At 51.9% G+C, this 10,939-nt stretch overlaps 7 protein-coding genes across 7 annotated transcripts; 2 read left to right on the top strand and 5 right to left on the bottom strand.

The window, feature by feature from the left end:
- Nucleotides 1-181: 181 nt before the first annotated feature.
- On the top strand, nucleotides 182-665 carry EDD37DRAFT_564726 (DNA-directed RNA polymerase II subunit H; the record flags this gene model as incomplete). Its single annotated transcript, XM_062814022.1, has 2 exons — nucleotides 182-507; nucleotides 560-665. 2 exons carry the CDS (start codon nucleotides 182-184, stop codon nucleotides 663-665), a joined length of 432 nt encoding a protein of 143 aa, XP_062669929.1.
- Nucleotides 666-748: 83 nt separating this feature from the next.
- EDD37DRAFT_564559 (thiamine pyrophosphokinase) lies at nucleotides 749-1,764 on the bottom strand (the record flags this gene model as incomplete). Its single annotated transcript, XM_062814015.1, has 2 exons — nucleotides 749-1,670; nucleotides 1,721-1,764. The coding sequence occupies 2 exons, from the start codon at nucleotides 1,762-1,764 to the stop codon at nucleotides 749-751; spliced, it is 966 nt and encodes a 321-aa protein (XP_062669930.1).
- Nucleotides 1,765-2,115: 351 nt separating this feature from the next.
- On the bottom strand, nucleotides 2,116-3,595 carry EDD37DRAFT_649938 (O-methyltransferase-domain-containing protein; the record flags this gene model as incomplete). The annotated part of the gene is made up of 5 exons (XM_062818193.1): nucleotides 2,116-2,435; nucleotides 2,493-2,965; nucleotides 3,040-3,163; nucleotides 3,220-3,349; nucleotides 3,401-3,595. 5 exons carry the CDS (start codon nucleotides 3,593-3,595, stop codon nucleotides 2,116-2,118), a joined length of 1,242 nt encoding a protein of 413 aa, XP_062669931.1.
- Nucleotides 3,596-4,145: 550 nt separating this feature from the next.
- On the bottom strand, nucleotides 4,146-5,398 carry EDD37DRAFT_395382 (uncharacterized protein). The gene is made up of 2 exons (XM_062812281.1): nucleotides 4,597-5,398; nucleotides 4,146-4,541 (listed from the first exon to the last, which is right to left on the bottom strand). Exons 1-2 carry the CDS (start codon nucleotides 5,073-5,075, stop codon nucleotides 4,433-4,435), a joined length of 588 nt encoding a protein of 195 aa, XP_062669932.1. The 5' UTR covers nucleotides 5,076-5,398; the 3' UTR covers nucleotides 4,146-4,432.
- On the top strand, nucleotides 5,396-6,485 carry EDD37DRAFT_395415 (uncharacterized protein). The gene has a single exon (XM_062812282.1). The coding sequence runs from the start codon at nucleotides 5,716-5,718 to the stop codon at nucleotides 6,268-6,270; it is 555 nt and encodes a 184-aa protein (XP_062669933.1). The 5' UTR covers nucleotides 5,396-5,715; the 3' UTR covers nucleotides 6,271-6,485.
- EDD37DRAFT_609063 (uncharacterized protein) lies at nucleotides 6,393-7,105 on the bottom strand (the record flags this gene model as incomplete). Its single annotated transcript, XM_062815104.1, has 2 exons — nucleotides 6,393-6,821; nucleotides 6,938-7,105. 2 exons carry the CDS (start codon nucleotides 7,103-7,105, stop codon nucleotides 6,393-6,395), a joined length of 597 nt encoding a protein of 198 aa, XP_062669934.1.
- A 584-nt stretch (nucleotides 7,106-7,689) lies between these two features.
- Nucleotides 7,690-9,785, bottom strand: EDD37DRAFT_395362 (aldehyde dehydrogenase). The gene is made up of 2 exons (XM_062812280.1): nucleotides 9,423-9,785; nucleotides 7,690-9,364 (listed from the first exon to the last, which is right to left on the bottom strand). The coding sequence occupies exons 1-2, from the start codon at nucleotides 9,586-9,588 to the stop codon at nucleotides 8,040-8,042; spliced, it is 1,491 nt and encodes a 496-aa protein (XP_062669935.1). The 5' UTR covers nucleotides 9,589-9,785; the 3' UTR covers nucleotides 7,690-8,039.
- Nucleotides 9,786-10,939: the final 1,154 nt, after the last annotated feature.

Genomic DNA, 10,939 nt, shown 5'->3' on the forward strand with positions numbered 1-10,939 from the left:
GGAAAGATGGAGGGGAGTTTGTTCGATGGTTGACAGGGTTGGTTGCGGGGACAAATTTGACTGCACTTTCACTCGCGCCAAAATTAATTTTTGCGCCGAACGCGACTTGCTGCGATTTACTTCAACACCTTCAACTTTTCGCCTTTGCGCCTCGAAGCACCCTCGTCAGTACGTCGCCAAAATGTCGGAAAACATCCTCTTCGAGAACAGCTTCAAGATCACTGAGATCAACAGCGCGAAATACGATCGAGTCTCCCGCATAAAGGCCTTTAGCGAGGGAGGACAAGAAGTTCTCCTTACGTTGGACGTCAACAGCGAGCTTTACCCTCTCAACGTCGAGGATCGTTGCACCATCGCCTTAGCACTGTCACTGAACCTCGATGGGAGCAAGGACGACGGAAAAGGATGGAGAGAGATTGGAAGAGGAGAGCAAACACTCGCCGACGAGTTTGACTATGTCTGCCACGGGAAGATCTACAGATTCGAGGAAGGCACAGGAGACAATATGTGAGTTTGAACAGCTTGAAGACTTTGTTTCCTGAGACTCATTCATCTGCAGCAAGGTTTACGTGTCCTTCGGCGGTCTGCTCCTCTACATGGACGGTCCATATGCCTTGCTCAACGCGCTGAGAATCGACTACGTTTATTTGCTGATGAAGAAATGATCTTATTCTGGAATCCGAGTGATGGGCAGAAAAAGTCGAATTAGCGCAGGCGTTGGAGGTATGCAATACTGGGTTTCAGAGCATCAAGGCATTGGAAATTCCAGCTTTCTATGAAACTTCGAAACAAGTTCGATATAATGAGGCTCGTTCTCTGCGGTCAAGATCCCATGTCTCACAAAGAACTCGAGCAGCAAATGAGCACAATTGGGCTTGAATTTCCCGTTAGCAATCGCTTTCCGGACCTCATCCACGGTGAGGAGCTGGAAATCGATGGCTTCATCATCTCCAGGCTTTGGTGTGACATCGGCCGGCAACTCGAGATCATAGATATATTGACATTCCGGTTGACAAAGCCCTGTCTCACCGCCAGCTCTCGCGTCTCGGACGTGGAAATACGTCAACGTCCCGCAAGCTTGTGCAGATTGCACGACGTCTGCCGGCAATGAAGCTTCTTCCTCGCATTCTCTCACCAGACATTCGAAAGGCTTTTCTCCGGTGCTCAAACCACCAGCCACAGTGTTGTCCATCATGCCTGGATATGTCTGCTTGGTCAGGGCTCTTCGTGGCGCCCATATCTTCATGCCTTCTGGAGTCTTGACGTATCCTGTCATGTGGACACCATAGGTGACCACTCCGAAAAGCGGTGTTGCTGAGCGTTCCATGTTCAAGAGAAGGGTTTTGCTTGGGCCATAGATCGGATACAGCTCGCTCCGCCAACCGTCTAGAACACGAAATACCTTCTTCTCTCGAACATCTTGAAGGTACTCGGCGAGGATTTGGTTGCGTTCTGCAAAGTCCTTGACTGGCTCACCGCTGGTGGATCGAGGCTGAAATGTCAGGTGCTTTTTGTCGTGGTCGAGATTCCAATCTTTGGTCGGAGGCATTTGCGCAGCAACAGTTGAAGTAGTGTAGCCCAGACATGAGTCGCATCCCTCTAGCCGAAATTGATAATAGTCTTTCAAGGCAGCTGTGTAGATCTCCGGATTGTCGGAGTAGTAAGGGAAGCTTTTAAATCAGTCTTCCTCGGAATCCAGATGAGAATGGCTCCCACTCACTTGTCGCATTCATTCACGATGTCCAGGTTGGAGAGATGCCCCATCCTTGCAACTCCTCCCTAGTGACTGTGTTCGCACTGCGTGAGTCAGAATCTAAGGTATCATCACTGTACAGTATTTAAATATGTTGACTGGCGGTCAGGTATCTGTGGATCGGGATAAAGTACAGCATCCTCCCCGCATATCCCTCACCTTGGCATGGTTTGTTCACAGCCTTCGTAGGTCAATCTTTCATCCTCAACGTTCATCACCCATGGGTGGCCGAGATGATCTGGACAAGCTTGGTCTGCTTTGTAACTGGTATGCAGGCACGTAAATGGATATATTTCGTTGTTCTCGCGAGGTTCTATCATGCCATCGTGTCCTATTTACATGCCTCTCTACGTGACTGATCCTCAAGCCAATTCGGCCTCGATCACAGTCTGATCGTATTGACTGTAACTCCAAAATCCATTGACCTTGAGGCCGATCTCAGGATCTTCGAGTATGCGTCTCCAGTGACCATCTGACCGCTCACTAGCGGCCCAGAAGGACATCATCTCCCAGTCAAGAGCTGAGAGTGTGGGAGGCGAGTTCTTCGCCGGAAGCACGTACTCCCATAGCAATAGCTTGGAGTATCCCTTCTTCATAGCAGCCGCCAGGTTTTTCAAGATAGCACGCGCCTTGTCGTCATCCCAATCATGGATGATGTTGTGGAGAAAGTATGCTCTGGCTCCTGCAAAAAGTCAATAGGTGAGCTGCGAACTTCCAGCTTGAAACTTGTTGCACTCACCTTGCACAGGCTGTGGAGTAAAGAAGTCATGGGCCATGGGCTGGATACCGGCGCTTAAGCTACCCTTGGGGATAGTGTCGATGACTTCAGCACGGTCCTGCACGACCAAATGTCCTGGGAAGGTGCCGAGGGGATGGAGAGCTAAGAAGGCGCTGAGGTCGTGCCCAGTGCTGCCTCCAACATCGACGAGGAAGACTGAATCGTGCTCACCCGTTGCGCCTTGTATAAGTCGTTCCTGGACCGGGTAAAAGCTGTTGTCAGACCAATGAGGCCGCCCCAGCATCCATGTGGCCATCATACTGCCGAATTTCTGAGCTTGGTCATGCTCCTCATATAGCTGCATTACATGAGTCTTTCCCATGACGTTGTGCGCAAACTGAGCCGGGGCACTCAGCGGGTCAGCAGGGTATTTGTAGCCATTTTGCGCGAAGAAGTCGGCCGTCTTGAGGTTGATCGGGATGCAGAAGTCGTGCCTGAATGCCCAAAATTGATCTAGGTCAGCCTTGCATTGACAATTCCTTTCCGCTATTGGTCTGGGAAGACGCACATCAAAGAAAGACTGTCACTGAAGATGGATCGTGTCATCGACTGCGAAAGAGGACTCGACGCATAGCTATCTGCGTCGACCTCACGTACAGTGCCTACTGCGGCAAGCACTTTCAAAGTCTTCTCTAGAAGGGGATCGCGTGTCAGTGTGGGAACGGTCGGAGAGGTCGGCTGAACCGACCAACCAATCGTGGATCAGCTGAGCATAAGGCTGCAAGTTGAGCACTGCTCTTCGGCGAGCTACTGTCGGCTGCTAGCTGTTCGAACAGCCCCATTCCAAGGGCAACACGCATAGACGAAAGATGACTGGGCTATGGCAATCGTCAACATGCAATTCAAGAACATCAGCGCCGTGAACCGACCTCGACCCATGTCATCCTCACAAAGGCTTCACTGGGAGATTCAAGGGTCGATGCAAGTGTTCGACAGGCCTCAATTGCCGCGTCCCGTGCCTTGAGATCCCCGGAACTGAGGGCTTGTACATGCTCATTGACATTCTCAAGAAGTCTAGGTAACACTTCTGGGTCAAGGTAAGATGGCAAGGATGGTGGCGCCATGGTGCTTTCTTGGTGTTGTGGTTGCAATACTCCTCAAAAGAAGCAGGGGAAAGTCAGGAGATGGAACGGCAACCCCTCCAAATTGCGAGATCCAGTACGCCATTTCGGCACTTCTCACCTTATGTATGCGCTGTCACAAGGATTAACAGCCAGGGGATGGCCTGTCATGGTACATGCTCTTGCAGCAGACATGCAGCGAGGTTGGTGTTAGACGACCTCACTAGGGCCGTAAGGGGCATGGTAAATCGTGAATACGCTTTTTGACGTCTCTGCACCAGCAATTTCTGGGTTGCCGACAGGAGGACGTGCAGGACCACATGATTGCGGGCGGCGCCAGATATCCCGTTCTTTATCATAAATCTGTGTGCAGATAACATGCTTCTATCAAGATCATTTCTCACCAGCAATTGCAATGCCTTGAGTATGTTGACGCAGTGATAGCAAGGATTATGAGAGAAAGAAGAGAGGTTTTTTTTCGAATCTTCACTTCACCTTGAGCAATTTCCCGTTGCTTGGCGGTTCACTGGCTTCAAGCATATTCTTTGGATGGACTCCTTGTATGGTGCTGCACTTTGAGACTCACAGAAACACACAGCCACGGCAAACGAGTAATTCAGCAAATACCTGATTACTCTAGATGGGACAAATACAGCAATACTAGAGGGTCATTCTCGTTGACCTACATCGTCAGGCGGATACGCGCTGTCCAGATAAGCGGACTCAACGCGCATCATGTACATGCTTTTCGCATCATTGCAGATTCATCCTTCATCGCCAGCGAATCCTCTGCGTTCATTTCCAAGAAGCCCGTCAACAGTGTGTTGGTCGGATACCTGTCTAGCAAGAAGACGCCGATGTGCCAGCAAAATTGCAATTACTCCCATCGAACAAGGCCGACCCTGATACTTCGAGTGCCCCGCCATCATCAACGTCCGTGTAGATGCAACTAATGAGGGTGAGTCAGTTTAGATTCTATACTTCCGTTCATTCTCCACACTCACGTGTCTGCGTCAGGCGTCAGTTGATCCTCGCACGAACAGATATTCGGACAGAGGTTGTCGTCTGGGGAGCCTCCGGCAAAGAGGTCGAAATGCGGCGGATCATCCTGGCAGTCGGTACAAAAGTCCTCGTAGATGAACCATTTCTGCAGGTAGGGCACATAAAATGAGTCGCACTGGGCCACAGGCAGATTGTCGCCGGCGCTGGCGGCGGTGATGGGACTGTCTTGGTCGCCCACACCTCCAGCCAGGCCTGAGCGGCCGGGACATTGGTACGCCAGCTGCAGGGTGCCAGCCGTCCCGCCGGCGTCACAGTTGGCGGTGCAGTCACCATCGAGGTTGTCCGTATTGTCGACGTAGCTGTAGAACGTGAGGCGGACGTTCGCCGTGTTGAAGGTCTGTGCTCGCGCGGCTGAGCCCGACAAAAGCAAGAAGACAAAGGCTGACCAGGCTGTAGAAGCGAGGAGGGATAGGAAACGCATATTGAATGGCGATTTGGATTTGGCAACCTCACCTTCCAAGTTGTCAACACAAAAGTACGAAGCAGGGCTCACAGTGTACTGCGCAGGTAGTTTAGTGTCAGGCTGTCGGCGAGTTATGCAGACTTATATACCTTCAGGGCTTCACTTCACGTTGGGCAAACACATCGTCGATTCTCCAGGCCGGTGAGGCTGAGTGAGGCACACACAAGGCGGCCAGGCTGAAGGATCAAGTGATCTCAGTCGCCCACTCACCAGAGTCACCCGCACTGTCATAACCCAATCACGGAAAGCGGAGTGGCTCGAGGCCGGTGATTGCAGGAATTATTGAAGAAAGGAAGAGAGGTCGTTTTTGGAATCTTCAGGTAATCTCGAGCAACTTCCAAGTTGCTTGGCGGTGAAGGCTGCGTCATTTGAAGGGATTCGACGTCGCTGACCTAAACAACATCTGATCTATCACCATATTGAAACCTCAACTTATATCACGGGTCAGAAGACTTACAAACCGATTTCGCATCAGAGTCACCTTTGCAAGTGATACTAGTATGCCGGGCAACCCAGATATCTGCCCTCCAGCATCATCATCTTCTCCACCAGCAAGCCTCACCCATCAGGCTGTCAGTCTTGCTTAACCCTCCTCAGCATGTTCGGAGTCTTCATTCCCGCACGACCGGTCATTCCTGAGATGGCCACGGTCTCTCAGAACCAGTTCGCTGTGTCATTTCCTGCCTCACCGCAGTTTCACAACGTCGGCGTCTTCATGCACCCGAACAACATGCTGCCTCCCGATACCGCTGCAGGGGTGTACATGCAACTACCCGGCGAGCAAGGGTTCAAGTTCCTCGGCGCAATTGGCAACGAGAAACCATCAGCTTTGTTCAAGGTGAATATCCCGGATTCAATGGCGGCAGGAGAAGTCAACCTCGGAATCTCCGTTGAACCAGCTCAGAATATACAAGCACAAATGTCCCAGTTACAACAAAAATCCTCAACGGCTATGGTCGTTGCTAAGCGTCCTCCGGACACCAGAGTACTGGCGCAAAGAATCATCAAGAACGCATTCAACTTCCTCGCCAGCTTTGGCGGAAGCGTGAATGGTGTCGAGGTGGTGCCAGTCAAGAGCTTTCAAGATTGGTGGACCAAATTCGAAAGGAGAGTGCAGAATGATCCAAGCTTCTTGGAAAAAGACCAAGACTGAAGGCAAAGTCATCTACAACGGTCTACCAGAACGTCCCGCCCAGAGATTCTACCCAACGCCTCGCCATCTAGTTACTCGCTCAATCAAAGCAGTTCTTCGCGAGACCTGCGACTCGAGAAAAATCACCAATTCATCGCCAAAATCTCCTGTTTCGACCAAAACTTCCTCATATTCTCCGCACCAAGCATGCGGACCTCATCGTCCAGATGCGACCATAGCACCTCTCCAAACGTATCCATCACCTCTTTGAGCTCGGGCATCCTCAATTCGCGCTCACCAGACCGACACGCGTCAAGGTACTCCTCTAGCTTGACAAGACCTTCGTGGATTGCTTCGTGCTGTGTGATCAAATGGTCGTGCTCGCCAAATGCGGGCATCCTCTCGGCCAACTCTGGGAAGACATATTGCTCCTCGATGGTGTGATGCATGGTCAGCACCTGACACAGGTGCAAACCCTGTGAAATGAAGCTCCGAATTGACATGCCGCTGGGCCGCGTGCCAGACTCACACGCCTTGTACAGCATGTTCCATGTGTAGCGGAAGTGGTTGTGCTAGCAAACATCGTTAGCATCAAGGATTCAGACCAGGGACGATCGAGTCCAATCATCGGGGAATAAATTTGCAGGGTCACAACCAGGATGAGCAGAAGAATATCGGGGAGACTTACATATGCATTCATCATCACAGCCAAGCGATTGTACACCCTGAATTCCTCCATTGAAAGTTTCGGCAACTCAGGCTCAGCAGGCTCAGTTCCCTTCTTCGAGACGGCAATATCCTTGTCCGAAATGTCTGCAGGCGGACCTGGCATCGTCCCATGTTCAGGAGAAGGCATGGTTGATGCTGTATTGACCTGTCCGAGCGATTGAGCTGTATGAAGTCGTGCGCTGGCAGTGGTTGATATGGAGGAATATGCCACAGGTGTCTTCTGGAAAAGACCAGTCACACCCCGACTCCCTCTCAGCGCGGTCTTGAAGCTCTGTGATGCGAGCGTGGCGATGTGACTGCGTAGGACGATTGCCACCATGAGAATGATCAGGGTTGGTGCAGTCCAGAGCCAACGTCTCATACGGAGGGTTTATATTCAGATTGAGGTACGTAGGTAAATATGCAGTCTTCGGACGGCTCATCCAACACAAAGCCTCGGTCCTATACTGGTCTCATGTAAGCATCGAGTACATTCCGTTGTGTAGGGAATAAGAATGAAATAAATGGCCCCGGAAGAAAACATTGGAATTGATAGGAGCGTCATTGGCTACAAGGCCCATGTGGCGGGCCAATCTTAGGCAGTTGAGCATCTCGCTTGGGGCTTGGATCACGTGACGTGTCTGCCTTCTCGGCCGAGATTTGTCGAAAAGATCGTATTCGTGCCCAACCGACAACCAGGCCAAGAGAGTTCTTACATATGTCCTAGATTTCAAAGGATCTCGTATGCCTATTCCTCAAAAAAATTAGTATGATGGTTATGCTGGCTGGGTGAGGGTCATCACGCAGGAAACAGCATCGAAGCACGCATTGCGGTCCACACCTCAATGGGACATGGTCAGATCAATAGTTTTCTCTCATATCTCATTAACATGTACATGACTATCGATAGACCAGGGCAACGCTAGATCAAACCCCGGGGCAAATGCAGTTTTCGTCCCCAGGCACGCCAACCAACCGAAGCCGCAGGCACCATGTTCCGAATTCACTGCTTCAGTTGCTGTCACAGCCTCATTGTTTCTGTTATCTGGTTTTACTGTTTTAACTTTATGCGAGCAACTCTTCTAGCCGAAGAGAGCACCACCGAGTCGGACACGGACAGACTTGACTTGGGTGTAGTTGGCGAGCGCGTACTTGCCGAGCTCACGGCCAATACCGGACTCCTTGAAACCACCGAATGGCACCTGGTAGCTGATCATGTTGTAGTTGTTGACCCAGACGGTACCGGCCTTGAGCGAGTTGGCCACACGCAGGGCGGTGTTGAGGTTCTGGGTGTGGACGGCAGCGGCGAGACCGTAGGTGGTCTCGTTGCCGGCTTTGATGACTTCCTCCTCGGTCTCGAATTTGCTGATGGTGCAGACGGGGCCGAAGATCTCTTCTTGCATGATCTTCATATCTGGGCTGACGTTGGAGAAGATAGTGGGCTGGATGAAGAAGCCCTCGTCACCGTGTCGGTCACCACCGTGCTCGACCGTGGCGCCGGCTTCCTTGCCAGATTGGATGTATTGCATGATGCGGTCGAACTGGAGCTTGCTGACCTGAGGGCCCTGGAAGGTGTCCTGCTTGAATGGGTCACCGACAACGTTCTTGGCTGTTCGCTGCTTAAATGCCTCGATGAACTTGTCGTACACGCCGGACTGGACGTAGATTCTGGAACCGGCGCAGCAGCACTGGCCGTGGTTGAAGAAGATACCGAAGTTGACCCACGAGATGGCGTCTTCGATGTTGGCATCGTTGAAGACGATGTTGGGAGACTTGCCACCAAGCTCAAGAGTGACCTTCTTCAGGTTTGACTTGGCTGCGGCTTGGAGGATGGTTCGGCCAACGACGGTGGAGCCGGTGAAGGCAACCTTGTCGATGTCCATGTGCGAGGCGATGGCTGCACCAGCAGTCTTGCCGAAACCAGAGATGATGTTGACGACACCAGCCGGGATGCCGGCCTTCTCGATGAGGGTGGCGGCGTAAAGAGCAGAAAGAGGTGTTTGTTCAGCGGTCTTCAGGACCACAGTGTTACCAGTTGCAATGGCAGGTCCAATCTTCCATGACCACATAAGGAGAGGGAAGTTCCATGGAATGATTTGACCGCAAACGCCGACTGGCTCGTGTCTTGTGTAGTTGAAGGTCTCTGGGTCGGTGTCAATGGTCTTGCCGTGGATCTTGTCTGCCCATCCACCATAGTATCTGAGGCAGCCGGATGACAGCTGGACGTCAACCTTGGCCATTGAGAGGGCCTTGCCGTTGTCTAGGGATTCGATGGCAGCGAGAGTGTCCGAGTACTCATCGAAGAGGTCGGCAAGCTTGCTCAAGAGCTGACCTCGGACTGAGGGGAGAGTCTGGGCCCAGACGCCGTTGAAGGCTTTGCGGGCGGCCTTGACTGCGAGATCGACATCTGGCGGACAGTGTTAGCAAATATCCAGAAGCGGGTTCTCATTGATATGGCGACATACCCTCTGGGCCAGCCTCGTGCACTGAGACAATGGGCTTCTCATTGGTAGGGTTGATGGTCTCGAAGGTCTTGCCCTCAACACCCTTTACCCACTTGCCGTCGATGAACAAGCCGGTCGGCTGGTCATACGTGACGCTTGGGGTTTCGATCTTGGTGAATAGAGACATAGTTCAGGTATTGTGTGTATAAACTTTTGATGGGGGTATCACAGGAAGAGTAGACGTGAAATTGAGCAGAAGAAGAGGAACGAGACGGTTTACCCGAGGGGCGAGAGAGTTCCTTTATTTGAAATCTGTCTGGGAGGGAGAAGCGCGGGGAAAAGGCCCAAGAGCATCGACCTTGCACTCTGGCAACTGAAAAGGTTCACTTTACGGTACGCAATATCCACAAGAAGCTTCGCTTTCCTATAGACCGAGCCAGTAGCAACTCCGGCACTGGTAGTCGATTGGCCGGGCGGACGGCGGGCGCAGGGGACCATGGATTCTGTCTGACCTCCATCACACTTGGGGTTGAGAGCAAACGACCAGGTGACTGCGGGGTTTTGGAGGGTCAGACGAAGAGGGCAATGGAGATGAGCATCAGAGATTTCCTGTCGTCCACCAAGATTGGCTGCTCCGGGAACCACAGATGGAGATTCTGATGCTGTGGCAATCCCGAAGGAGGGGCATGCTGAGCGATCCCCTGGTCCTTATGATTACTATATCGAATCGTCTGGGCAAATGCTACTCGTGAGATGCGCACACGAATTGACTTCTTCCCAGTCGTCAGAATCATGCGCCATCGGGACTCGGGAGTCGAGACCTTGACTGTTGTAGCTGCTGCGTCAGTGACCATCCTTCCTGGAACACGTCGGAACCCAGAACCCTACTGCCATGTCTTCGGGGAAGCTAAGATCGAGGACTTACGGAATACAACTATCCAGCTGCGGAGCCACGGTCGAACGGTAACGAGTCTCACTGCGAGACGTTCACGCCCAGCAACCTAGATTACCTCTTGAGTTTCGAACGTGTCCAACTAGTCCGGAATTACGAGAGCCTTCCGAGATAAGAGATATTTTACCCTATTCAGTAATAAAAGCTAAAAGAAGTTCATCTCAAGTGAATTGACCCTGCAACCGACATGAGCACTTGTAGAAGTCCCCATTCTTGTATGTCACTAACCAGGGCATTCCAGTCACTGACTAGTTACGGCCGACACGCTCCCCTGTCGTGCGGGGAGGATGATGCAACCAGTCAGTGATATCTGACTGGATGCAGATTACCTTGTGGAAGGGGTTGAGAGCAATTCATTTACTTCTTCCATCTCGAACGCTGTCGTAGGCATATTACTCAGAGGGGAAATTCATGGCGCAAAACGAGGGGCAGGAAAAACTGCCGCGGTTATGCGAGGCTAGGCTAGCAATGCAGGGAAGGAGGGAGGGGCTTTCACACGAACTTGACCTTGCAAGCTGCGCCTCGTGCCCGGTCTAATTCCGCCCGAAGCGCATTCTGCGGAATCAAGCAGCTCGGCATAATTCAG

The sequence above is a fragment of the Exophiala viscosa genome, assembly GCF_022695815.1.
Source record: "Exophiala viscosa unplaced genomic scaffold EDD37scaffold_5, whole genome shotgun sequence".
NCBI lineage: Eukaryota > Fungi > Ascomycota > Eurotiomycetes > Chaetothyriales > Herpotrichiellaceae > Exophiala > Exophiala viscosa.

Coding starts and splice junctions, on each gene's coding strand:
- EDD37DRAFT_395382 (XM_062812281.1), bottom strand. CDS start 5,075: ATGCGTTTCCTATCCCTCCTCGCTTCTACAGCCTGGTCAGCCTTTGTC. Junction 4,542..4,596: donor CTGACGCCTGACGCAGACAC/GTGAGTGTGGAG, acceptor CACCCTCATTAG/TTGCATCTACACGGACGTTG.
- EDD37DRAFT_395415 (XM_062812282.1), top strand. CDS start 5,716: ATGTTCGGAGTCTTCATTCCCGCACGACCGGTCATTCCTGAGATGGCC.
- EDD37DRAFT_395362 (XM_062812280.1), bottom strand. CDS start 9,588: ATGTCTCTATTCACCAAGATCGAAACCCCAAGCGTCACGTATGACCAG. Junction 9,365..9,422: donor GCACGAGGCTGGCCCAGAGG/GTATGTCGCCAT, acceptor ACTGTCCGCCAG/ATGTCGATCTCGCAGTCAAG.